The sequence below is a fragment of the Erithacus rubecula genome, assembly GCF_903797595.1.
Source record: "Erithacus rubecula genome assembly, chromosome: 6".
Classification (NCBI taxonomy): Eukaryota; Metazoa; Chordata; class Aves; order Passeriformes; family Muscicapidae; genus Erithacus; species Erithacus rubecula.
In genome coordinates this window covers 37,874,976-37,899,620 of record NC_136688.1, presented here as the reverse complement: position 1 = coordinate 37,899,620, position 24,645 = coordinate 37,874,976, and the positions used below count along the sequence as shown (strand labels likewise).

Sequence of the window (24,645 nt, the reverse complement as noted above, 5' to 3'; positions counted from 1 at the left end):
TCAAATTGAAGCCAAGCTGTCAGAACAGCCACCAGCTCCTAGCAGAATTCTTTAGATTGTACAGTCACCAGTAAAAGCAGAACTTGGCTCTGTCCACATCCAGTCTGGCACTGGCCAGCCCTGCCCTGTGCCTGCAAGGCCATTGGGGCACTTGAGAGGTGAAGATGAATAACCATTAATCTCCAATCTGTTATCTCATGTTACCAGTGACATTGCTTTTGTAGATTTTTATTAACTGTTTCCATTTGTTTTCACATCCTATTAATAAAGCAGCAAGCATCACTTTTGGCATGCAGAGAGACTCCCTGTACAGTTCAACCAGCACAGAACAGCTGGACTTTTACAATAAGGTTCACATTATTTAACTTTATACACCTCTGAAGAGACTGCCCAAGTTAGAAATACTTAATTTAAAATTACTATTATAGAGTGAAAATCACTTATTCACAATATTAATAGGTATTTAATTCTTTATTTACAAAATACTATCCTGAGAATTTTCCCTATTAAGCTTCAATTTGAGCAAAGTAGTTTGTATATACCTAAGTAACAATGGTTACTTAACATAAGGAAAAATGCCAGTAGGAAAGCACAAAACTGGTTCAGGACATTCCTCAAATGACTGTCAAGTCTCCTGCTGTGGTTCTGGTTCTACAGCTGGTGAATCTGACTGAGATGGTTCAACTCTGTTTTCAGGAGGAGGTGGTGGAGGCAAGAATCCAGGTCGTTGAGGTGGATAGTGAGGATAAGGTCTCATTGGAAATGGATTTCTTACTGTGAGAGAATCAGAGTAATCCAGTTAATATCAATCACAACAGTAAACATATACACCTGCTCCTCTTGCTGGCTTACTGCCCAGCTGGGCCTGTCCAGCTAGAAGTCACATGTCAGGATGCAGAGACAGAGACACCAGGTAAGAGGAGGGCAAAACCATCACTTTTCTCAGGAGTTACCCACTCATAGACACCAGCAGTGTCAAATCAGCAGCCAGCCACTGCTGCTGCTGCCACTATTCCCTTCAGGCTGCCACAGCAACCTTTACCTGCTACACCTTACAGATACTTTGACAAATAAACGGCTTGGTTCTTCACACATACCCAGAGCACAGCCAGAGTCAGAAGTCCTGCAGTCTGATACTTATATCTTGCTCTAGTCATGCAAACTCCCAAGGGAAAACTGTTTTGGGACTGTCCCTTTGCAGGGCAACAGCACACTTCAGAATCAGATTTTAAGATTTACATAAGATGCAATTTCATAGGAAGAAAAGGATTAAGAAAACCATCTACTTGCTTTCCTACCCCCCAAAAAGAATCCTTTAACTGCTGAATAGCACATGTAGTGTATTTTCCAGCCAAAGTTAGGATTCGTAAAAAGATCAAGATGACCTGTTGAGAAAAATGAAGTGTACAACACAATAAACCTTAATCAGAAAAGATGCTCCAGTAGAGCTCTAAGAGGTAGAGGGTGCAAATATGAACACATCTACCCCCTGTGGTAACTCACTAGCTGCACAAAGCCCTCGTGTTCACCAGCTGGAAGGAAACGCTGGCTACAACCACGTACTTGGCAGCGGAGGGCATGGAGGGCCGAAGTCTCGCACTGGAAAGCATTCCCGTGGACCATACATGCCAGCAGGAGGAGGGGGAGGAAAAGGAGGTCCTCGTCTCATGAAAGGTACTGGTGGTGCTCTGGGATCCACAGGCATCAGTGGAGGTCTGACTGGAGGGAAAGGTGGGGGTGCAAACCCTGACCTGACAGCATCACTTTCAGGTGCCAGCGACGGATCAGGGAACGAGTTCTGCAACACAAGGAAACCAGGGATGTTAGCAGAGGGAAAGGGAACATCTCCAGTCCCATCAGGCCCACTGCCATGCAGGTGTGACACTAGCTAAGAGCCAGTTCCAACTCTGCCTTAGCTACAGCATAATCCTGAGCAAGGCTATCTATATGTACTGACCATCCGCATATGAGCATAGTTCATCTTTTGGGATATAATTAATTTTCAACAGGGATGGTATTAGAAATGCATCAAAGCAATTCATAAGACAATCAGTGTTGTGATAAAGTATACATGTAATTTTATAATTTGCACTGAAGACTGCAATATAATGTGACCAATAGACTACAGACAAATGTTTCTATTTTTTTTGCAGAAAATTAAAGCTTCTTTAAATCAAGCCTTTCTTCAGCTACTTACACTAAGGGTAGAATGATCCTTCATCCCATCTCCACTTGGTTCTGTTTGTGGACTATGTTCTGAAGACGTCTGTCCATCTGTATGCAAAAGTTAAAAAGCTATTCAGTGCTGATCTCTTTCTTTCCCTGATTTCAGTATTTTTTTCTGAAACCAGGATAGATTGGCAACAAATCCAACAGCAAACAGCGGTTCCATTTTCCCCCTCCCTCTGACTGATAGTTCATTTCTTCAGTAAGCCCCATGCTGAGAAAGGCTGTGCTATGATATGCTCTTAGCACAGAGCTTGACACCAATCCTATTCAAGTATAACAAAAACCAATTCCCTTCCTTGGCTGACAAATACCAAGGAGACTTCCAGAACTACATCAGTTTTGGATGAGCAGTCAAAAATAATCATCATCATCCTCCTCTCATTTGCCTTTACTTTATAAGTAAAGAGATAGATAGAAACATCAGTGTTTAAACTTTGCTGGGAACAAATATTTTCAATATTTTCATTTTCAATAACAACCTAAGAAAATTATTAAAGGGAATTGTCAGAGAGTAGAATCTGACTGGATATAAATATACCATGTATGTACACAAAATATGCCTTCTTTACACAAACAAACAACCCCCCAAACCTGAGATTTGAAAAATATTGCTTTCTTATACTTCAGCTCGAATACAGATGATTATACTAAAAAACAATAAACCAAAACAAGACTTCTAATTAGTGACAGAATTTTTATGTGCATGTTTTATTTCTATTCCTTGAAAGTAAACAAAGCTTTTTTCTCAATGAACAGATAGGTCTTTTCAAAATCTCTAAATTACTTGTCATTTCAAGCAGGCCCTGCCTTGTTGATGGCATTGTTACTTAATCTAAAACATTTCAACTCCTTTGTCATACAGAGAATATTCATGCCTTGATATTTATGTTGCATAACACATTTTCATTTTAGATCCTTATGAAGTCCCTCACAAACTCTGTCAACCTTTAATTCTTCTTTCTGACAAAGTTTCCTTCTCCAGGTACCTCCTCAAGTGAAAAGTTTTTATAGTTTGCCACCCCACCTTAGGAAAATCCGTATTATTTTGTTCACTTTAAATAATATTTTGACCCTCTTCCTAAGAAATGTAATTTGTAACTCTAACAGAGTGGGAGCCTTGATTTCAGTACTGTGAGACACTTTGCTGTTCTCAAGTCAGGTGTGCTGGATGGGCTGTGTTTTGGTTGTTGTTTTTCTAACTGAAGGGGGTTTTTTGGGTTCTGGGTTTTTTTACAAATGCTCAGCCAACTCTAGTGAAATTATGTGTCTCTAAAAAGCAACATTCACACATACTTAATGACCTGTTAAGTAACTTAATGACCTGTTAAGTACTGGTTATCCAAAAAGGTTAAAGGTTATCCAAAACCCTGTTTCCATTCTGGCGGTTTTGAATTGCACAAGAACTGAATACAACACTTAAAAAAAATAAATAAATTGTTGTTTGGCAGTGATAGAAGAAAGGGGTAAAAAAAGGATGCATTAATAAGAGCAAAGCCAGTGCACCTCTCCTGTCCTTCAGTCAGCAGCCAGGTGCTCAAAGAAAGGCCTCAGAGGAACATGAAGTATTAGAAAGCAGAAGTGAGAAAAACCAGAAGTGAAAATGACAGAAGGCTGGGGAAAGAGGGAAGGAAGGTCATTAGCTGCACAGGGACAGAAATGTCTTCCAGTAAAGAACAATTCACTTTGACACCTGAACCTTTAACCTGAATTCAGCATTCCCAGTTCTCTTGTGACAACAAGTAGCAAAAGCTCTCTCTCCTCTGGCCAGAAATGGTGCAAGAGAAATGGTAACTCCCTACTAATCCTGTCATGTGACTTAGCAGGGCATTACATAAAGATGAAAAATGCTTAGTAAGTATTAAGCTTTCAAGCTGTCAGTGATAAGGTCTCAGTGACCAAAACTCTGCCTATGAGCTTCTGGCAGCTGCCAAGTGTCCCAAACTAAAATGTACACAATCCAATAATGGATATGCACATAATGGCCAGTTCAGAACTGGTGGGTCAGTGAAAGTGTGATTAGACTGGGGACAATTCACTGTGAACTATAAAGAGCTGCCACTATGGTCACCATTTTGAAGGAAGTGCCCTCAGGACCTTCAACCTCCATGCACCAAGCCAGAGGACACTTGAACATTTGGCTGTTTCTGTTTCACTCTCTGAGTCTAACCCTTTCTAACCTTACCAAATGTGGCACAGAAATGCAAGTATGGGCTTGTGATATTTTAGTGCTGTGATGAGCCTCATGGGAGGGACCAAAACAAACTCTTAACCAATTATGAGTGGTTAATATACAGAACAGTGAGGATAGACCAAAAAACACCTCATGACTGCCACTCATGGAATCCTGCCCACCTGACAGCAGGGAGGGCTCTTGCTCCAACAGGGAATGGCTGCATCAGGGACAGCAGGTGTTAAAATGCTTCTTACACAATAGAACTTCTGTGGTAGCTGAAAACCTTTCCTCTTGCCACAGCTTACAGTGCACAGTCAGCTTACACTGGGATTTTCCATTTTAGAGTATCATGGAAGCAATTCTTACCTGTTTTATCAAAAGACTGAACATTGTAAGTTCGTAGTTCTGCTGGTCCAGAAAGTCTTCCAGTATTTGGAGGATTAGGGAAAAATCTTTCTTGTCTTCGAGCAGGAAGAACTGGATCAGCATAAGGCTCTCCTAACATTGAAGAAATCACAAAAAACAGGTTTGTGAACACTTATTCCTTCTATTCCACACAATTTTAGACCATAAAGATTCTCTGGGTATCTTACACTCTTGTAAATATACAAAATGTCTATTAAACAAATCTTAAATAACCCAGGGGAATCCCTCCAAGTATATCCAATAGCTTATGTTTCTAGAGAGCTGCAAAACAAAAAGTTCACTGATTTTTGGTTTAACATACAGCAGAATTTTGAAAGTTATGACTGCCTAAGTTAGAAACAGTGGGGCCTTGAAACAAAGGTCCAGCCTAGCAAAGAAGATCAAAGACAAAATAAGGTACTAAATGTTTTAAGCCCTTCTAAGATAAGAATGCTGTTTTCCACTATGTTTCATAGTGTTGTAATATGTTTCTACCAACTTGCTGGCATTAGATCTCACAATCTGTAATGCAGCTACAACACAAACTGTATCAGTGAGATCCAAGGGCAAAGGTGGGCTAAGAACAAGAAGGAAAGGCCAAGGAAACCAGACTACCTCTCTGCAGTATCCTGTCCAACAGACCAGACCTGCCAGATTAGAAACTGCATCCTGAGAGCACCTTGAGCTCTACCACCAAGCTTTCATACAGTAATATGCTGCAGTAATAACTGAAGTAACTTAAATCTGTGTACGTGACCTAAATTTTTAATTTTTCTAAACTTGTAACATTTTTTCTTCTTTATTACAGGTATCCAGGAAGGTTGTCCATCCCCCCAAGCTTTTATTTGAGAAATAGCAGCAGATTCCTCTTAACTCATCTTTGCCTTCCCTGAGTGCTAATGTGCAATACAGATGTTCAGCTGAAGAAGTGAGAATGAAGACTGATGTTTCTGCTGTTAATCATTGAAGACACAGTATCAATAGGAAAACATGTGCCAGACAAGATGAATGTACCATGGTTCTCCTGTACTATTAATAGAATGGATTTTTTTAAAAAATTATATTTTTCAATATTACCTAGTTTTAAATCTCTTACTAACTATCCAGCCCAGACAGGTCTTTTAATGCAGTAAACAAACTCCCAATAAAATGATGAAACCAAACAGCTGATTGTCTCTTGGTAATACCAGTATGTAGATAGCAGAGACATGCAAGTGAACCACACTGTTCAAGAAGAGGAAAAAACTACTACTAAAAAAACCCAGTTCAGTTCCACATGCAGGTCCAATAAAACATTTATTATTTTTAAACCCAAAATAGTCAGTAACTCCTCTTTTCCATAGGTAGGGTAGCTACAGGGAGTTTTTACCTGGTGGAGGCAGAATTATCCTGTGATCTCTTTCCCAAGGAGGAGACAGGGATCCAGTATCTGATGGTGGCCTGTGGGGATCAGTTAATCTGTCAGAATTCATCTCTCCTCTTTCACTTCCAGCTTCGTACATGGCAGTTGGTCCTCTGGATCCTAATGAAGAAATTGAGTATTCACCCTTGTGTTTCAAACCCTCTGCTATGGCTTTCCTCACTCAGTCTGGAAATGGTGAAACAAATCTAGGAATGCCAACACTGCCAAGACACACGAGGTGCACAGCTCCACAGGACTCTCCAGCTGTTTGCTAATGACCAGTTATGTCTACAAAGAAGGGTTCAAAGGTGTGCAATGAAAAAGTTCAATAACAGCACAACATAGAGGACCTGCAATGCTTTCGAAAAAAACTAATCATTTTATAAGTTCCCGTTAATTTGAACCAGAAACCAGTATCTTCATGATAAATAATCTTCTCAGTGATAGAAACCTGCTGCCAATCAAGCTAACAATTAGCATGCTGAGAGTTAATACCAGTATTATAGTAATACCCATCTGCATTCAACACTCTTCTGGTTCTAATTCTTTATTCAAGAAGAAGAAAAAAAACAGACCAAAAAATCCAAACCAACAAACCAAAAAAAAAAAAAAAAAAAAAAACTCTAAGGGCAGGTCAACACACAATCAAGGGAAATACAAACTGTAAAAATGAGTTATTTTAGATAACTTCCTCTAAAACAGTCTGGGTCTGAAAAATTGCAGAAATACTGAATTCTGCTATCATTCTCTACTTCTCCAGGCTAAAATTCAACCTAAAACTTTAAGGCATTGTGTCTTGAGTGTGTTGTGCACTCTAAGGTAAGTAATACAATTGCACTTATTGAAATCCTTATAGAAGAGAAATTTGGACATATTTCCCACTAATTAAGTAAAGGTTTTGATGAGTGTACTGGTAAAATAAATTAAATAGTAGCATCTTTATTACCTGTAACAGATGCTGAACTTCACTCTAGCATTTACCTGCACTGCTTCCATCAGCATAAGAAATATGATTGCAGGGTATTTTTCTTCCCTTACAACCCATGCCATCCCAGCTTACTTTCACCAACACCTGAATCTCTGATCTGTGCTCTTTACACACAAACTTCCTGGTCCCTTCTATCAGTAGGGAAGAAACAGTCTCCATTATGATGGCTGCTTCAAATTTAGAAGAAAGGGAAGGGAAACAATTTACTGAACCAATAACTTTCTAATACCACAAACTCCAATAAAACTGCCTCATGTTTTTGACAACACATTTTGACAACACAGACTGTAGACAAATGAGATGGAAGGGGCAGAATCTTTCTTCAGAAAACTAATTGAGTTCTTTTTACTTTAAAATCTTATTTATTTTAGCAGAACCCCATCTGTCCAAGAAATAAAAGACAAAGGATAAGTCTGGCTTTTTACTTTTCTTAATTTATACCTCTAAAATGAATCCACTGACCAACCTATAAAACCTAGATTTCCAATTGTACTGTTACACATTAATTGCTTTAGAAGCAAGTTGAAAAACAAGAAGAGTTTGTCCAATTAACTGTTGAGGCTGAACTGGTTGCTTTAATACTTTTTGTCACCAACAAGAGGAAAAGGTGTGACAGGTTTATAGGAGAGGAGAGAGAAATCCAGAATAGATACATTTTCAAGTTTAAGAATTGTACCTCTTCCTCCTCCTCCACCTGGAAGCATAGGTGAAAGCCTTAAAGGACCCTCCAATAAAGTTGGAGGGGAAAGAAAAGCTCTTGTTTCAGATGAAGGCCGGCCCATTGGTGAGGGTCCATATGGGGAATGCTCTGGAACAGTTAAAACAAAATACTCAAGTTCACAATACTTAGTTTAACAAACTGTATAAATAACTTCTCTGATGAAGTTAAAAACTAAACTGTGTAACTAAAATGAAAATTGTGCTCTCATTACGTGTAACATATTCCCAGTCTACTCTCATCAATACTACAAATACTCTTAGTTTCAACAGAATACTTGATGTGACCTAGAGTCACTTATGACCCAATTATTTTTTTTAAATGACTGGTATTTGTACATACACATGGCCAAGATAGTTTTCAAACAATTAAATATGTGTGGTCTTGGGAAACAAAACCATAAACCAAAAGAATTAGGCTCTATTTTACAATTCAATACTGTACCTCTGCCAAATGGTCTCACTGGAATATCAAGAGCATAAGGGTCTTTTTCTAAAAGTTCAAGTTTAAATTCTGCTTCAGTTAATCTGCAAAAAGACAATAAATAAGTAGTAAGTGACCAAGAAATGCAAAAGCTTTACCAGATTACACTGTTTACTACCAGGCTTTCTACCTAAATGGTTAATGAAGCAAGGTATTTTATTCCCTAAATAAATAAGACAAAGGATGTCACAGTACTCTATACTTAAAAATGCCTGAAAATATTTCTCTATGCTGCTGTGTTTAAACTATAATTCAGAAATTAAAGTTGCATTTTAGATGTCACATTCCCACTGACATCACTCTAATTGCTCTCCAAGCATTGGTTAACCTCACACCTGAAAGTTCAACTACCACCAACTGTTAGCTCAGCATTAACTTCTGACACAAGCTGTAAAATCATAAGGTAACCACGACATCTGGTTGATACAAACTTCAAACAAACAAACACACACACAAACAAACAATACCCCCACCCCAACATTTATGTTCTAGTACTACATTCTGCTTCCTGAACTATTTCAATACTTCACATAGTTCCTACTTTCTTGCATATCATAATTACAGTAAAGCTCAAGTCACTCCCTTTCTTTCAGAACTCGAACACTGTGATCTCTCTGCCATGTTTGGACCACAGTACATCAAAGGAAAACATCAAACTGCCTAAATCCAACACATGCAAACTGCATTTGTTTAGGAGTAGGTAAGAACTGCACTTACTTTTGCCTACTATGTGCATTTTCTTTTTTTATATCATTGAGGTATCTTTCAGCTGCTCGGGCTGTCAGCTTTGGGAAAGGACAAAAAACAAATGCTTAGATATTGCTATTTTTTGATTAAATGCCTCATATATATGACAATTCCTAGGTGCAAGACATTCTATATGAAGTGAATAGATTGCGTTTTCAAAATATATGATTCATGTATGGAGCCTCACATATGTCAGCAAATTATATTACCAGCTCTGAAACCCAAATTTTTTGAGGAATGATAAGGCTTTCCTGCAGGTTCTTGAAACTTTGGAAATGGAATTCTCTGGCTATAGCTGCTTTGAAGAATCCACAGAAGATTTAAAGTCTCAAATTCTATTTAAATATGTTTTATTTTAAAATCAGATAGATAAAATCTCTGGATTTATGACCACAAAACATCATAGCTTTTAGCAGGATTTTATCTCAGACATTCTGTGAAAGTGAAGAATGTATTCATCAGGAGGTATTTTAAATTTTCCTGTTTGGGAAAAAAAATGGAAAAAATGAATTTTGTAGAAACACTCTTAGGAAGCTGTCAATGGAACAAACTGTTCTCATAGGACATAACATCTTCCACTTGCAGATAAAAGAAGTGAAGTACACACAAAGAAAATACCAAAATGGCATTGAAACAAGGCCAAAAGCTTTCATTATTAGCAAAATGCCACACATCTGCTACATGGTGTCATGTTCTTCTAGCAGGTTTATTGCTATAACAAATGATGTAAGATTATCATTCCATTTTGTTCATAAGTATCCAGCTTAATTTTTCCAACTATTTTATATAATAGAAGTAGTTTTAACTTGCTTTTGTGTATTTCTTATAGAAATACACATTTAAAAGTGAAAGGTTAGAGATAATTTTGATTATCTATTTATAGTATGAACCAAAAGGTGACAAAGCAAACTTTTCAAATAATGAAAAATGAAGATGCAGATCACATGGAGAATTCAATATTTGGAACTTACCCAATTATCATGAGCTTTTTTCTCATGTGACGTGATCTGTGAAAGAGAGATTCATTATTCACCTAAACCCAAAACTTATGACTATATGCTCTTTTTTATAAATTTAATGTGAGTGGATAATTTATAATGAGATGCCTAAACTGAAAATTCAACAATAAAGTTAACTAGTGATCTCTGCTCTGAAATCGTGTCAGTCAAAACCAGGTGACATTAAAAAAAGAGAAGGGGAGGCAAAATTAGACACCCAACAAAGCCAAGCCAAATACAGTTCACAAGCTAACAGCAAGTGGTATTCCAGCTGCAGTAACATCCCTCCTACTGGCAGAGATGTTGTCACAAAGTAAAAGATACCTGATTCTCATAGGAACGAATGGTTCTCTCCAGCTCCTCTTCAAGATCCTTTGCTCGATCTCTGTAACAAAATTGGAATTTATGATATTGTAATAAAATGTGCAGGAAAGCTTTGAATACAATAAACTCAACAGTAGCCACAAGGTGTAATTAGGATTTTTTTTTTTTTTTGCCAAAAGACAGTATTGTCACTTAGGCCCATGGGATACAAAAAATTATACTAACAGTGGAAATTCTTGGTCTTACCTTACTGCAAACAGGGATGTAAACAAGAGGACAGAACCCAAATCCCAACACAGCCCCAATTTTTCAGTGGTTTGTGATGTTTCCAGCATAAAGGCTATCCCTCCTCACAGGCCCTACCAGCCAGCCTCACCCAGCTCAGCACAGGAACTGATGTGGCTGCAGCACCACACTGACACAGGCTACCAGCCAGTCCTGAGGGACAGTCACCTGCACTGAGGTTAATTCAACAACACATGTTTGATCCCACCTTTGCTGCCAGCTGCCTGTGCACAGCCTCTACACTCTCTCAGCAGGTGGGCCAAAGACACAGACATTGCTTGGTTGTACTCAACTTGCAATATTAGCATTCTCTTTAAAATTAGAAAGCCTACAAAATCCATGTTCTGAATAAATCAGGAAGAGTGAATTCAGTCTTTCTGTATGAATACTGAAGAATGTCCACAAGAAAGAACTCATCTAATTAACTCTTCAGGAAGCACTGATCACTATTGTTAGGCCTTATACTTCCATAAACACTGAAGTAAAATGGCAAACATACATTACATGCTGAAAAATTATGCCACAGTTACAGAAAATCCACAAAAAACCCCAGAGGTACACAGCTGATGTAACAAAAACCAGAGCAAAGCCATTAAAACACAGCTACAGCAAATATTCACCCACAACAATATTTTAGTAAAGGATTTCTAAGCAACAGGAGTATCTGACAAGCTTTAGATACAGAAATAGAATACCATAACTACACAGCATAAATGTTAACTCTGTGGGAAAACTGAACATTTCATCTACTTTACAACATTCTCTTTACTTTGTATTTTCAGTGAGGGGAACTAGATTGGAGACCCACTTCTACCACACTATTAGAGCTGATGTACCAGTACAATTAGGATTCTAATAGAAGTTGCCACAACCTTCAACACCCAAATGTTTTAACAAAGTAAAACCACCCTTAATCTGTATTATTACCCATAAACTAGTATCTAACACACACACACCACAAAGAAACTGACAGAAAATACATGTGCTTATGCTGTGTTTTTTAAAAATTCTGTATTGCTCTTTCTTCACTTTGGAAGAAGTGATTACAGCAACTACAATCTTCAATTACCTGTAGCTGTTAAGTTCTTCAGCAGCATGAATAATTTTTTCATCTACTTTAGAAAGCTTTTCTTCCTTCTGTAGACGTTCCCTCTCTTCTACTGTCAACTTCCTTTAAACAAAATTAAAAAACTGTTGTCAATTTTGTTTCAAATGAGCAATTTTGAAAGCAGACAAAAATCATATCAAACAAACTAAAATGCAAACTACATTAATGGTCAGTGATTTGTTCTGGTATTTTCTAAAACTGATTTCCTAGAGGAAAAAAAGATTGTTACTAGCTATTAAAAAAAAAAAAAAAAAAAGTCATTCCAGGTCCTTCTTTTTGATCCTTATGCCTTATTGGGTACTACAGAAGAGAAAACTTATATTCCAGTGCATAGATTATGCACAGGGTACTTCTGCAGACCACACATGGACACCACTGCTATGTATGGCCCTGAATGGATAAACTGGTCATTTGTTTGTGAACAGCAGTTCTTAGCAATCAAGCTGTCTAAATCTTGGATCCTGTGAGCATGACTTAAATTTCTTTTCTACTCAATCTTCATTTCCTACTTTTTCATTTCCCCTGTTTGAACAGACAAAGTTTTAAAAAGATGCCTTAATTCTAATTTTTTGTGCTGCTACATCATCACACCAGCTTCTCTCCACTCCTTTTTAGCTCTTCTAAAATTCTTTGATAAGCAGCATACATTTGCTGAATTTTAGTGAGGTTATTTTAAACATCATCCACACAGTCTGCTTTCTGTCTGTTTATTAACAGGTTCCTTCTCACTCCTTCCCTGCTCTTTTTTAAAAAATAAAATGCTAATGCAGTGATTTCTATGATTTGTTGCATCTACAAAGATGCTAAACATCTACACAAATATATGCTACAGAGCAGATTACTGAAAGTAATACTTCAAAAAGGTCCTGCACACTGCTCAGTACAGGATCTAGTCATGTGCTCATTCTCTTGTGCCTTCAAGACTGTGAAGAAACCTCTTTGATTTCTCTTTGAAGAAATAATCTCTGATTAGTAAAACTGTAATTTTGCCATCATGCCCTAAAGTGATGCACCCTGCTGCCACACACACACACACACACTCCTGAAGGTTACTACATGCCCTGGACCAATCAACTTTAATTTCTAGTCCTGAATCATATTTCAGTTGCTAGGTCATAGTCCCTACTAAGGCTCTGACTGTGGGGCAGATAGTACAGCCTTCATATTCTGGTTTTCTGGGTGAGGAAAGCCTGACTCACAAGGGTTCTGTGAATTACCAACAGCTTGCCTATGTTTTAAGTTTAGTAAAATATCTCTCATAGTTAAAGGACCTACTGACTTTCTTTTAACAACTCTGACATATGTATTACACCATATAATAATTCAATTAAAGAAAAAAATAATCAAGCTTTCCTACTTTAATTGCCTTATTTCATAGATGAAAAATGTTACTACTTTGTTTCTATACTTGCTTGTGGAAAAGTCCTAAAATGAATTGTTTAATGGAAACAGTTTCTATAAACTATTGTAAACACAAACATACATGAAAACACAATAAATAATCTTCACAATTCAGAAAATTCTGGAAAACAGTATTCAAACTTTCAATAATATTCAGTCCTCCAAATCAGAGTTACATTCAAATCAAACAGCAAGCATTAAGAAGAGGATAAGAAGAGGAACCAGCACCTGTGTAGCTTCATTTCATTTTCTTGATAAAGCTCAGTCATTACTTTGAGTTTCTGCTGAAGCTTTTGAACTTCACTTTCAAAATGTTCATTTTCAGACCTCAAGGAAGCTTGCTGGCTTTGAAGGTTTTCTATGCGTTCTGTCAAATTTAGAGATAATTATATTGGGATAGAGAGATTAGAGATAAGTACATTGGCAATATTTTAGTGTACAAAAAGTCTGTAGAAACCTTTGATCTTATGTTGATTTAATAACATAAGATATAAAGTTAATATATTTCAATATATGACATGAGAAGCCAGCAACTACACTCTCTGTCTGCCACAAAGTGCAGCCCCATGTGTGTATCAGTCCTTTGCTCCAAACCACATAACTTCTTTAAAAACAACTCAGATCTCTAATTCAGAATCTGAACTTTTATTCAGGGTTCTTATTATTGTAATTATTTGGCTAAAGGAGTAAAACTAGCACCATCATATGCTCTTGCAGATTTACCCACACGAGGTCTTCCTCAATAGCCTGAATGGGTAACTCAGATTTGTCAAACTAACTTTCTATCTCCAAATTGATCTCAAAGTCATATTTCTTTTCCTATTTACTACTGCTGTGCCTCTTATCAAGAAATATAACAAAGCTTCAAGTAAGTTTGAACATCTTCATGGGACAGAGCTACAGCCAGTTTGGAGAACTCACCAGCACAAAAATATGTTTAAAGGACTGTAAAAAACTGAAAAATACAGTCAGAGAGCATTTCAGCACCCAAGTAACAAAGCTGTACATTCATAAGTGATGGCAACTCTGCTGGCTATGATTATGAGAGCAATAGCTAATTACAGGTTTTAATTTGAACTTGAGTTGTTTTCATTTCATAAGATTTAATTCAGTAAGTCCAGCAACCACAAAGGAAAAGAAACAGAGCAAGATATTTTTAAGTTCAATTCTCTAAATGCAATATTTTACCTTTTTAAGGATTGAGCTTGCACCCATTACAAACTAAATATAATTAAGCTAATCTTTTAATAGATGGTTCTAAAATTTAGATTAAAACTTCACTGTTTCATGTCCAGACATTATGTAAAGGAGATATTATGTATTTATTAACATCACTTTGCTCTTGTATTTTATGACTCTATAACTTAATAGTTACAGAATATTCCAACAAAGTACAACCAAATTTTCAACTTCGATTGCTCTATGTCTAAAATAATGTATTTAAAACAGCTAAGTAACTTAAAAATTAATTTCAAAAATCAAGTACTTATTCATGTAAACTTGAATTGTTTTCACTGGAATTAATACCTGCAGCCCGTAACACCATTTTATCAAAGCAGCATCTTATTAAAGGAAAAACAAGATTTAATTACCTGTAAGTTCTTCTTTAGCTTTATTTTCATCAGACAGTTTTGAATACATTTGGTCTCTTTCTGCTTCCATGGTCTTTAAACAAGCATTTAACTGCAATTAAAATTGAAAAAAAGGAGAACATTTTAAGATTACCAGATTAAGAAAATGTTTGTATGCAAAAATACCTAACTAAACATTAAAACATGCTGAACTCTGCTACTTGTATTACCAGAATAATTACATATATTCCCTCTAGTTGTCTCTCTTCCACCCACAAATTACTTAATATCACATACCTTTGCAGCATAGATCAATTTCTTTACAGTTCGTTTTTGCTCATCATCTGCTTGAAGGAATAGAACAATAAGTCACATAAAAAGCATTAAAAGAGATTTCTGCTATTATTTGGTTTTTATACAAGAGCAATGCCAACATACCACCATAGGAACAGCACACTTGGGAGGATAAAAGAGTAAAAAAAAAAGCAGGGGTGTGAGTAGAAGATATGCCAATATTGCAGTGCTTTGTTTGCCAGTCAATCATGACTCAGACTGGCCACATTGGAAGTGAGGTGCTGAATACACACATTAAGATTCATGAGCATGTGCCCTATGGTATCATAAGCATCAGCACAAAAAGGAGCTGCAGCAAGAAAGAGGAGGAAGAAGGGCTTTTCTGTGTTGCTGTTTAATGGGACTCATAACTACACCCATTAGATGACAGTGCTACTAAACTGCCTGCAACAAGTAATACCTCTGTAAGGATAAGGGAATAGAATTAAGGCTCTAAGGACCCTCAGTATTAGTGCTGGGAGGAGCCTGAAGAAGAAATAAAAACAAGATTTTCTCCTAAAAATGCCACAGAGTCACTGCAGAATTCTGCAAGAGACTGACCATTGAATCTTTCCATGGCTCTGTGACAGTCTGTATGCCACACAACGCTGAACAGGAGGACAGGTGGCTATTCCAGAGATGTCCAAGCATCAGTTAATTGTCCAACATGAATGACATCGGGCGAGATTTAAAAATCCGACTTCTACAAAGCTGATCTTTCAACTTTCCTGGAAGTTAGTTCTGTACTTCTAAAACATCTGTTAAATATTTAAATAGGGAAACTACACAAAGCATACCTAAGTGCTCTCCATTCTCTGTTTCACCCTTTATATCTGTGTCCCAGTTGTTGTCTTCAGTATCACCATCCTCTCCTATTGCTGAACTCCAGTCTTTCATGTTCAGTATATATTGTGTCAGTGACTAAGAAAAAGCACACAAAAACCTCACAAATACAAGCAATGAAAATGTAGTCATCATTACAATTACTTTCCAAGATTTCTGTCCTTTATTTAGTTCCCTCAGCAGATTAAGTCAGCCCCACATACAGGATTCTAGATTTCTGATAATACTTTTTCTATCAAAGCATGTATTTGCAGGTCCGTGGGCACATGCTTGTAAAGAATTTTCAGACAGCTCTAAGCATGCATGCTTTTAGTGGGGCTTGTGTATGTAAAATAAACAACTATAAGGACATGCACCCAAGTTCCACACTCTAAACTGGGGACGAGGGAAAGCCAATACTCTATCAGAACTAAGAGTTTTTCCCCAGTTGTCTTTATCAGACTACTCCATTGTGCTGCTAAGCAACCCTTTTTTGTTTTTTGCTTAGCCAGAAACATGACTTTAGAGAATACAAACAAAAGCCCAAAACAGCATAAGGCATATTAAGACAAGGAGAGGTTGCCAAGCTTTCTTGGAACTCTATGATTAGCATCAGTCTGAATAATTTGACTCGATCATAAATGATGCAATTTACCTTGATTTGGCTCTCTTTATTTTTCAAAACTTCTTCTACATCTGTTTTAGATGATTCAAGCATCTTTGTTTGTTCATTTAGTTCACTAAGTCGTTCACCCCATCCTTCAGCTTCTTGTAAAAGCTAAAAAGGGAAATACCAGATTAGTGTGATTTTCTACAAAACCAAGAATTGAGGATGAATACTACTGAGACTGTTACATGTATTGTCTATATATACAAAGTTGCTTTAACTGCTATAGCTGTCCATTGTAATTAGTTGTGGGATATTTTCAAGCATTTATAGGAAGTGTTCAGTTTATTCCACTCAAGTTTAAAAACCTTGATGTGACAATAGCAATGAATATAAAACAGTGAAAATTTATGTAACAGTGATATACACTGGGGAATGGATGGAAAACACTCACACCCCAACATGCACACACACTTCTGAAATGGTGTCTGTGTCCTCAACTTAGAAGTGGTCACAGAAGTAAGAGAAACAGGAAGCTTTTAGGCAGTTATTTATATTCATGTGACTTGCAAACTTGCATTATTTCCCCTCCTCTTCTCCATACCTCTTGAAGCAATTAAAAATTTTTATTTTAAAAAAGCTTGCCCATTAATGAAAGTCACAGCTGTGTATAGTCAACACCTACTAGTATCTATCTCTGTAATTAACTGTGCTTAACTAAAATCATAGGAAGGTTCCAAGGTTACATTTTACAGATATTCCACAATAAAATCTCATTTCACAAAAATATTTTACAGGAGTAAAGGGATTAGAACTTCATCACCAGCTATTAAAAATAACCAGTGCACCGTATTAACTAATTATCTTGTGAGAACAAAATTGAACAAATTTCAATTAAGAAGCAAATTTCTGTTAAGACAAAACAACAACAACATGGGGTAAAGCACAAACAAATGTTCTTAAGAGTCAGTTAAAAAAATTTTGCTTGAAGTTGCACAACAGGCACTTAATTTAAGAGCAGTAAATACACAGAAAAGAAGAACTAGGTTGAGCAATGAGAACTTAACAGGCAGTTATAGTAAAAATAAAACCAGAAAACGGTAATTAAACAGGGGAACTGCCATGCAAATAGACAAGCAAGCCTGAACACTAATTATCAAAGATAAACTAGAAAGCACAGAAGAAAAGGTGAGTGACTAGAATTACACACACTGCCCCTTGGCACAACACTGCACTTTCCAAGCCATAAAAGCCACATATGAATTTGCAGCATCATGCAAAGGACATATTAGGGATTAGAAGACATACATAGACAACAATTTTTATCATTAATTGTCATTAAAAGATGACTTTAAAGAGATTTCTTCTTCATGAAGCCAAAGAGAAAATAAATCTACGTGACTTTATACACAATAAAGAAAAACAGCAAGGATCTGCAATGAGCTAAATCAATATGTATTTCTAATGCTACTGAAGAAGAAAAAAAAAACCCAAAAAACCAGCAAAGCAGAGAAGTTCATTAACAACCTTGTTCAACTTAAAAGACTGAAATCCTCTCTAACACATCACAAACCTGAAACAGCACATCTCTTATAAAGTTTAAGCTATGAAGTGCCAGAATGCAAATGGACAAAGGAAGAAAGGACTCCAGTTGCTGTGAACAAATAACACCTTTGTTACCTTCTAATCATATGTGAAATTCCATCTTTAGAAAAAAAGTAAGAAAGAAAAACAAAAGAAGGATATAGATATTCTGATACAGTAAACTAATTCTCATGCTAAGAAAGCACCTCAGAAATGAGAGCACAAATAATTAAGGCAGACACTTTCTCCTTTTACTTATCAGGTTCCAGCAACAAATAACATTAGGTTATTTATCTGCTAAAAAGCATAGCAAACTACAATATCCACAAATGTTCTCAAACTACTAAAAACAGCAACAAATCTCATGAACAACAAAGTGTAGTAATTAATCCCAAATCATGTGGCTAAGGAACTACTTATATCCAGGTTGTTTTATCTAGAAGAAATGCATTTTTCTCAACTAGAAACATGGCAATTAAATCCTGGAAATTGTTTTTACTAATTTTTTTCCCTGGTTTTCCTTGATATAAAATGATTGCCTAAGAAATATATACAATTGCCAGCACTTAGTATTATCCTTCTCTAAGTACTATTTTTTTATTTTATTAGAAAGGAAGGAAAGTGATTTTTGTCACATAGACAAATAATTGGATTATTTCTGTTTGAACCCAATAAATGACCACAGGTGAAAAAAAATAAAATTCTTCCCTGTGAAGACTTTATGTATTGCTTCTCAAAGTTTATTACATAAGAGTACTGTCACATTGGAAACAAAGCATTGAGAGCAGACTCTTCCTCCTCACAAGAAGGAAGAGGATGCAGAGATTAGGGAATAAAAAAATACTGTTGAAAGAAAATAATTCTCAAGCAACTTAATATCGCAATAATAATAATAATAATCAAATCCACTGCTTCTCCACCCAGAGCTCTTAATACAACTGCCTTCTTTGGTAATCACAAACATGGACTCCTTCTGGAACTAGGGAAAAAGAACAAATTTTACTAGCAGTTGTGCAGAACTGAAATATTCCTCCTAAAAAAAAAAAAAAATTATTTCCTGCTTCCCTTTCTTTTTTCCTAAACCACTAAGTTTGACATCTACTCTGTTTTGACACAGAGAACTAAAGCACTCTCCAGCTTTTTGTAAGACTTTTAAAAAGCAATAGGCCTGTTCTTCCACACCCACCACTACTCCTTCCCCCCAGCAAATATCTATCAGGTTATTCCTCAGACAATGGGGAGATCATCAGTCAGTCAGGAAAATAAGCACATATCCATTAAAACCACAGCAAACCACCTCAAACCAACATTACACAGAACATTAAACATTCATCGAAAATATCTGTTTGTCAGAAAAAAGAAATAGCTTCACTACAAAGCAACCTATTGCACAGGACAACTACTGCACATGCTAAATATTTCAAAATATTCAGTGTTCTTTGTCATCTGGCTGAGCACTGAGGAAAAGAGACAACTAAAATTTGGTAAGTAACAGTCTTTTCTGTTCCTCTCTGTTATGTACCTGACTTTCAATTAATACATCTACAGTGGTCCTAGAGTATGTTTTTTACCTGCTTTCTGAATACTGTGCAATTCCTCAATTTCTTTGGTTTTCTAGATCAAGTAAAAGAATTTTCTCTCTGCTTCTGTAGAGAATCCTAGCTGTGGACTTGTTCAGATATTTCTGCTTTCCTCCAGGTCTCAAAGTTCTTACTAGACTTACACTACCACATGCTCTCCTTCCACTGCTCCATGCATGATTCCCCACAAACTGCAATTAATGCATTTCTTTTAAAACAGGATTATTTTAGACAAAGCTACTCCAATGTAAAATTGTTTTAAAAACCATGTCCTTTTCCTCATTCCATTCACTAAAACACACAACAGATATTAACAAACCTGTTGAGGATGAACTCTTTGAAGAAATCATATTTATTAATATCACAGGAAAACACAGTATTTCTAAGGATAACTAGGAATAACCTACCTGTTTCTCACTTTCCTGGAGATGGCTGTTTTCATCTACTGCATCTTGAACAGATGTCTTGAGTCTCTCAGTATTAATCTGATACACTTTTAGGGTGGACTTGGCCTAAGTGAAATCAAAAAGTGTGTTGTTTAAATGGTATTGGTGAAGATATAGGTGGGGTCATGATGGCATTACTGGACTTGTCTTAGGTTTTCTGACTGTACTACAAACATACTCTCACATTTTCTTTACAGTTTTGCAATACTATATATCATTGAGGAGTAAGAAAGCAAACAAAAGACAAGGCAGCTACTTCTCACTAAATGCCAATCACTATATGAAATTAAAAGTTGCTCAATCAAGCCACACCAAAGTACTAAGCCTTACAAAGTCCTTTGGTTTACACAGCATATTATCACTGCACCCTTAATAGGAAAAAAAAATTAAAACACTAACTACATGAGGAATAGAAAAATGGCAGAGATTTGAAAACAAAGATGATGAAGGTGAAACATACCTCATCAATTTGTGACCGGACAGATTTTTCTTCGCTCTCTAAAGACTCCACTTTCTCCTGAATTTCAGTCATCTGAAAATTATTAGTTGTCATATAGCTTCTTTCACATATTTGACTGACAATGTCTAGGCAATTAATAAAATTATTTTTATAGAAGGCTCTACTATGAGTCACTAAAAATGTCTGTAAAAACAGCTTTTCTTTGAGTATTTTCCTTTATGATTTTTCTAATGTTACTAGGAAGACAAAGTGGAAAATGTAGTTTTTATTTCAAAACACACAAACAATAGTTTGTTTTCCCGGCAGAGATTTTTTTCCTGTGAGAATTTTTGTATTTTAGTTAATAGAAATGAAGACAGGATTCCATTAATTCTTACCAAGGCATCATTTTCTGACTGCTTAGATTTTTCTTCTTCCAGTTCTTTTTCTAGATTCTCTACTTCCTCGTTGAGTTCCAGGTTTGACTTGTTCAGTTTTTCATGCATTTCCTAAATCAAGTTGGTTTGTGAGTTAATAAAACATTTGGTATTAATTACATATGAAGACAACAGGTACATTTTAAATATGACAGCAAAGTATGTTTCACTCAAATACTGTAGAGACTCCTGCATGAAAAAAAGCTGTAAGAACTAGTTCTATAGGATCTGAGGTGAAAAAGGAAATAAATCTACTCACTTTTTTTTACATTAATTATATAGAGCCTATTAGGTATTTAATTCAGACTTATCCAGAACTCTTTTACAAATATATTCTCAGTCTGGAGGATATAAATAATGTAGTGGTAATTTTTCTTTAAAACTGTGCACCTGTAGCCTATGGAAAGTATTTGAATTAGATATGACATGAGAAAAAATACTACATGCACTACCCTTCTCTCCTAGAAATGGGAGCAATGTACTTCTTAAAATTAAATATTGTCCAATTTCTTCTAGCATCACTTACCCTCAATGCAAATGTTACAAAAGGCTTCTCTTAATTTAAATGCTTTGATTTTAAGTAATTTTCAGTAATCCAATTAAAATAATTGTGTTGGAGTTTCTGAGTTTGTCTTACTTTTTTTGCTGTTGTTTTGATTTAGTTTGTTTGGATGTTTTTCCATTTTTCCTAAAATACTGCCTTATATTGTAGAAATAACAATTTCCATTAATCCTTTTACCTCAAAAAAAGATGTGTCTGTTGATTCTTTCATAGTGTTACCATCCTTCAGAGACAACTGCAAATCTTCAAACTGAAAAGGAATTACTTTATGTCAGAAAATAGGTAAAGAATTAATTAAATACTAGCATTGATTTGCAATGCTCTAGTCTGAAACATAGACATCACCTAAATATTCACAAATGCACCTTGCTAGAAATCAGGAAAGCCATAACCCTACTAGACTATCCCAGTGACATAAGCAAACAAACAAAAGACATTTTGAAGTTGCTTCCAGTGAAATACATTGTATTGAGAGTTTAAAGAGAGAACTTGTTAACACCTTAATTGCTCTTAAAGGCACTGACAGAAAAAAGAATTTGAAGAATGCCTTTACAAGCTTTAAAACATCTTACTTCTAGAAAAGTTAATATTTTACTTGATTGAATCCATTTCTATTACACATCTGAAAGCAATAAATTAGGTCTGTTACCTCTTTTTTGCAGAGGCTGAGTTTTTCAAGAATTTTGCATTTTTCTTCAACTAGTTCAGCAATTTTATTGGCAAGCTGTTTTTCCCTTCCTAAAAAGTGAAACACAAGCAAATGTTGCATCATCCAAATAAAGGTGAAAATAGAAAGAACAAAGTCAGATCCATAGAAATATGAAAAATGAAGCATCAGAAATAAGCTTACCTATATAAAGTCGACTTCTAACCTGAAAAAAAAAAGATAATAAATACTGAACATGTCTGATAAATTACTCTCACACAGTATCTGAAAACTAATCTTTTAAGCTGTGATTCCATGCCAAGTTTAACCATGGAACTTAAAAAAGGAATATAAATATAGTCTTGTATTAAAAACAGGCAATCATAACCTCTGCTCTTACCCTCTCCATATCTGTGTGTTTGCCCCATCCTTCTCCCACTCTGATCAGACAAAAGAGGGGAAAAGTGATTAGTTTTCCCCTGGATCACTTTAATAACACACCTCTGTATATCATCACACAACCACCACTGCCTACACAAAGCCCCATAGTGAACACACACAGAAGAGTAGAAAAGGGAAGGGAGGAGAAGGCTCCACAGTGAGCTCAGATTTCCTGTTGGGAAAGATCTCCCACACATTACAACACACCACAGTTAAAGCTGCAGTAAAGTACTACCTGATGGGCATCCTTCAAGTGCCAAGTGAGCAGCTGCCATGTGGGGTCTAGTGCCCTACAATCGAAATCTAACAAACTGCAGGGCAAAATCTGTCACAAATGGCCTGTACCAGAGATGCAGAACTTTTTTGAGCCCACAAAACTGTCAGAGCACAGCATTTCTCCCAGGGCTGGGCTGGGTCAGGTGCCTAATGTAGCAATGGGACCCTCAGATCTTCCCTGTTTCCTCCTCATTTAAAGCCAAGGAGTCCAAATAAGGAAAAAAGGGTAACAAAGTTTTAAGTATCCTTTTATCCTACCAACCCAAAGGGATGTTTAGTTACTCCATTACTTTTCATCAACCATCAATTCTTCAAGGACCAGTCAGTGCTGTTCTAAGTATGGATGACTGAAAAAGCTATCAATAACTTCTGTAATATCTCATGCATTAAGAGACATGTGCAAGAGGAGAACAATATCAGCCTTGCATGATTTCAGTTCAAATGCTTTATGTATCAAACAGCTATGCAACCAGGCTTAAAACACGAGTATCATTACACCTACTACCAAAATCACATTGTCTGCAGGAGAGTATGTGAAAAACGGGAAGAAATTTAGAATCTTGAATTACAGGTATTGACCCCATTTCCATAGCAGGGATAGTATGGTAGGCAACTTTTATTATTCAGACCTTTACTTGTTCTCAAGAGATGATAGGCATTACCTCAAACATATAATCTGATTTTGTGCATTAAAAGGTTTCAGTACTGCAATTCTCAAAGTCATCAGATTAGTGCTCACAAAGAGCATGCAGTTAAATTGGTTCAGTGTTCCATGCTGCAATAAACAGAATCCAGGTCTCACTGTCCAAACAGTTTTAAACTGCCTCCCTTGACAGGCAGGAAACAATGTGGATTGCTTTTGATTACCTTGCAAGACCTGAGCTGCTCTGGCTATGGCCACGCTAGTCACAGAGATATCAATATGCACAATATCAATACTTACACCCTAGAGAAGACATCTGTATCCTGTGAAAATAATTTAAGGGCTGACTTTGAAAGTCAAATGTAGAAATCAAAAAGAAAGAAGGAAGCCTTACTACAGGAGTTTCACTGCATTTCCTCTTACAATGGTCACTCACTGCATGTCCAAACACTTCCTACCTTGACAAAACATACTTTTCAATTTCTCTTTTAAAGAGATTCTAAGTTCAATCACAATAGATTTAAAACTCTGAAGCACTATGTATCTTGAACAAGAAGGATAACAACCTCAATGCAAACTATTAATGCACTCTATGTATCTGCAAGTAACTTGAACACTTTCTGTGCTGTTTTTTTTCTGGAATAGAGCAAATTTTCTTCACAGTGCCTGATATGGGGCTGTATTTTGGATTTGTGCTGAAAAGCACTGGTAACACATGGATGTTTTAGTTACTGCTGAGCAGTGGTCACATGAAGTCACAATCTCTGCTGCTTCTCACCTCACCCACAAAGAGACTGCAGGTTCCTAAGAAGCTGGGAGGGGACACAGGACACTGACCAGAGGGATAACCCACACCATGCTGACATCATGCTCAGCACACAGAGGGGAAGGAGGAGGAAGGGGGGTGTCTGGAGTGCTGGACTTTGTCTTCTAGAGTAACTGCTACATGAGATGCAGCCCTGCTTTCTTGAACACCTGCTTGCCCATGGGAAGCAGT

At 36.5% G+C, this 24,645-nt stretch overlaps 1 protein-coding gene across 3 annotated transcripts in view; it reads right to left on the bottom strand.

The window, feature by feature from the left end:
* Nucleotides 1-207: 207 nt before the first annotated feature.
* Nucleotides 208-24,645, bottom strand: part of MIA2 (MIA SH3 domain ER export factor 2) — a 36,014-nt gene continuing 11,576 nt past the window's right edge. For 2 of the 3 annotated variants that reach the window (XM_079308701.1, XM_079308703.1), the window contains 22 exons: nt 22,493-22,514; nt 22,292-22,380; nt 21,821-21,892; nt 21,042-21,152; nt 20,665-20,736; nt 20,166-20,270; nt 16,643-16,765; nt 15,963-16,086; nt 15,130-15,176; nt 14,854-14,944; nt 13,490-13,628; nt 11,822-11,923; nt 10,468-10,528; nt 10,117-10,152; nt 9,116-9,183; nt 8,360-8,442; nt 7,874-8,005; nt 6,177-6,329; nt 4,769-4,900; nt 2,198-2,274; nt 1,564-1,798; nt 208-774 (listed from right to left, as the gene is read on the bottom strand). In XM_079308701.1, coding sequence (XP_079164827.1) covers nt 626-774; nt 1,564-1,798; nt 2,198-2,274; nt 4,769-4,900; nt 6,177-6,329; nt 7,874-8,005; nt 8,360-8,442; nt 9,116-9,183; nt 10,117-10,152; nt 10,468-10,528; nt 11,822-11,923; nt 13,490-13,628; nt 14,854-14,944; nt 15,130-15,176; nt 15,963-16,086; nt 16,643-16,765; nt 20,166-20,270; nt 20,665-20,736; nt 21,042-21,152; nt 21,821-21,892; nt 22,292-22,380; nt 22,493-22,514 — 2,223 coding nt within the window. In that variant the 3' untranslated portion in view covers nt 208-625. The remainder of the gene's footprint in view (nt 775-1,563; nt 1,799-2,197; nt 2,275-4,768; nt 4,901-6,176; nt 6,330-7,873; nt 8,006-8,359; nt 8,443-9,115; nt 9,184-10,116; nt 10,153-10,467; nt 10,529-11,821; nt 11,924-13,489; nt 13,629-14,853; nt 14,945-15,129; nt 15,177-15,962; nt 16,087-16,642; nt 16,766-20,165; nt 20,271-20,664; nt 20,737-21,041; nt 21,153-21,820; nt 21,893-22,291; nt 22,381-22,492; nt 22,515-24,645) is intronic. The other variant, XM_079308702.1, reaches the window with a different exon arrangement.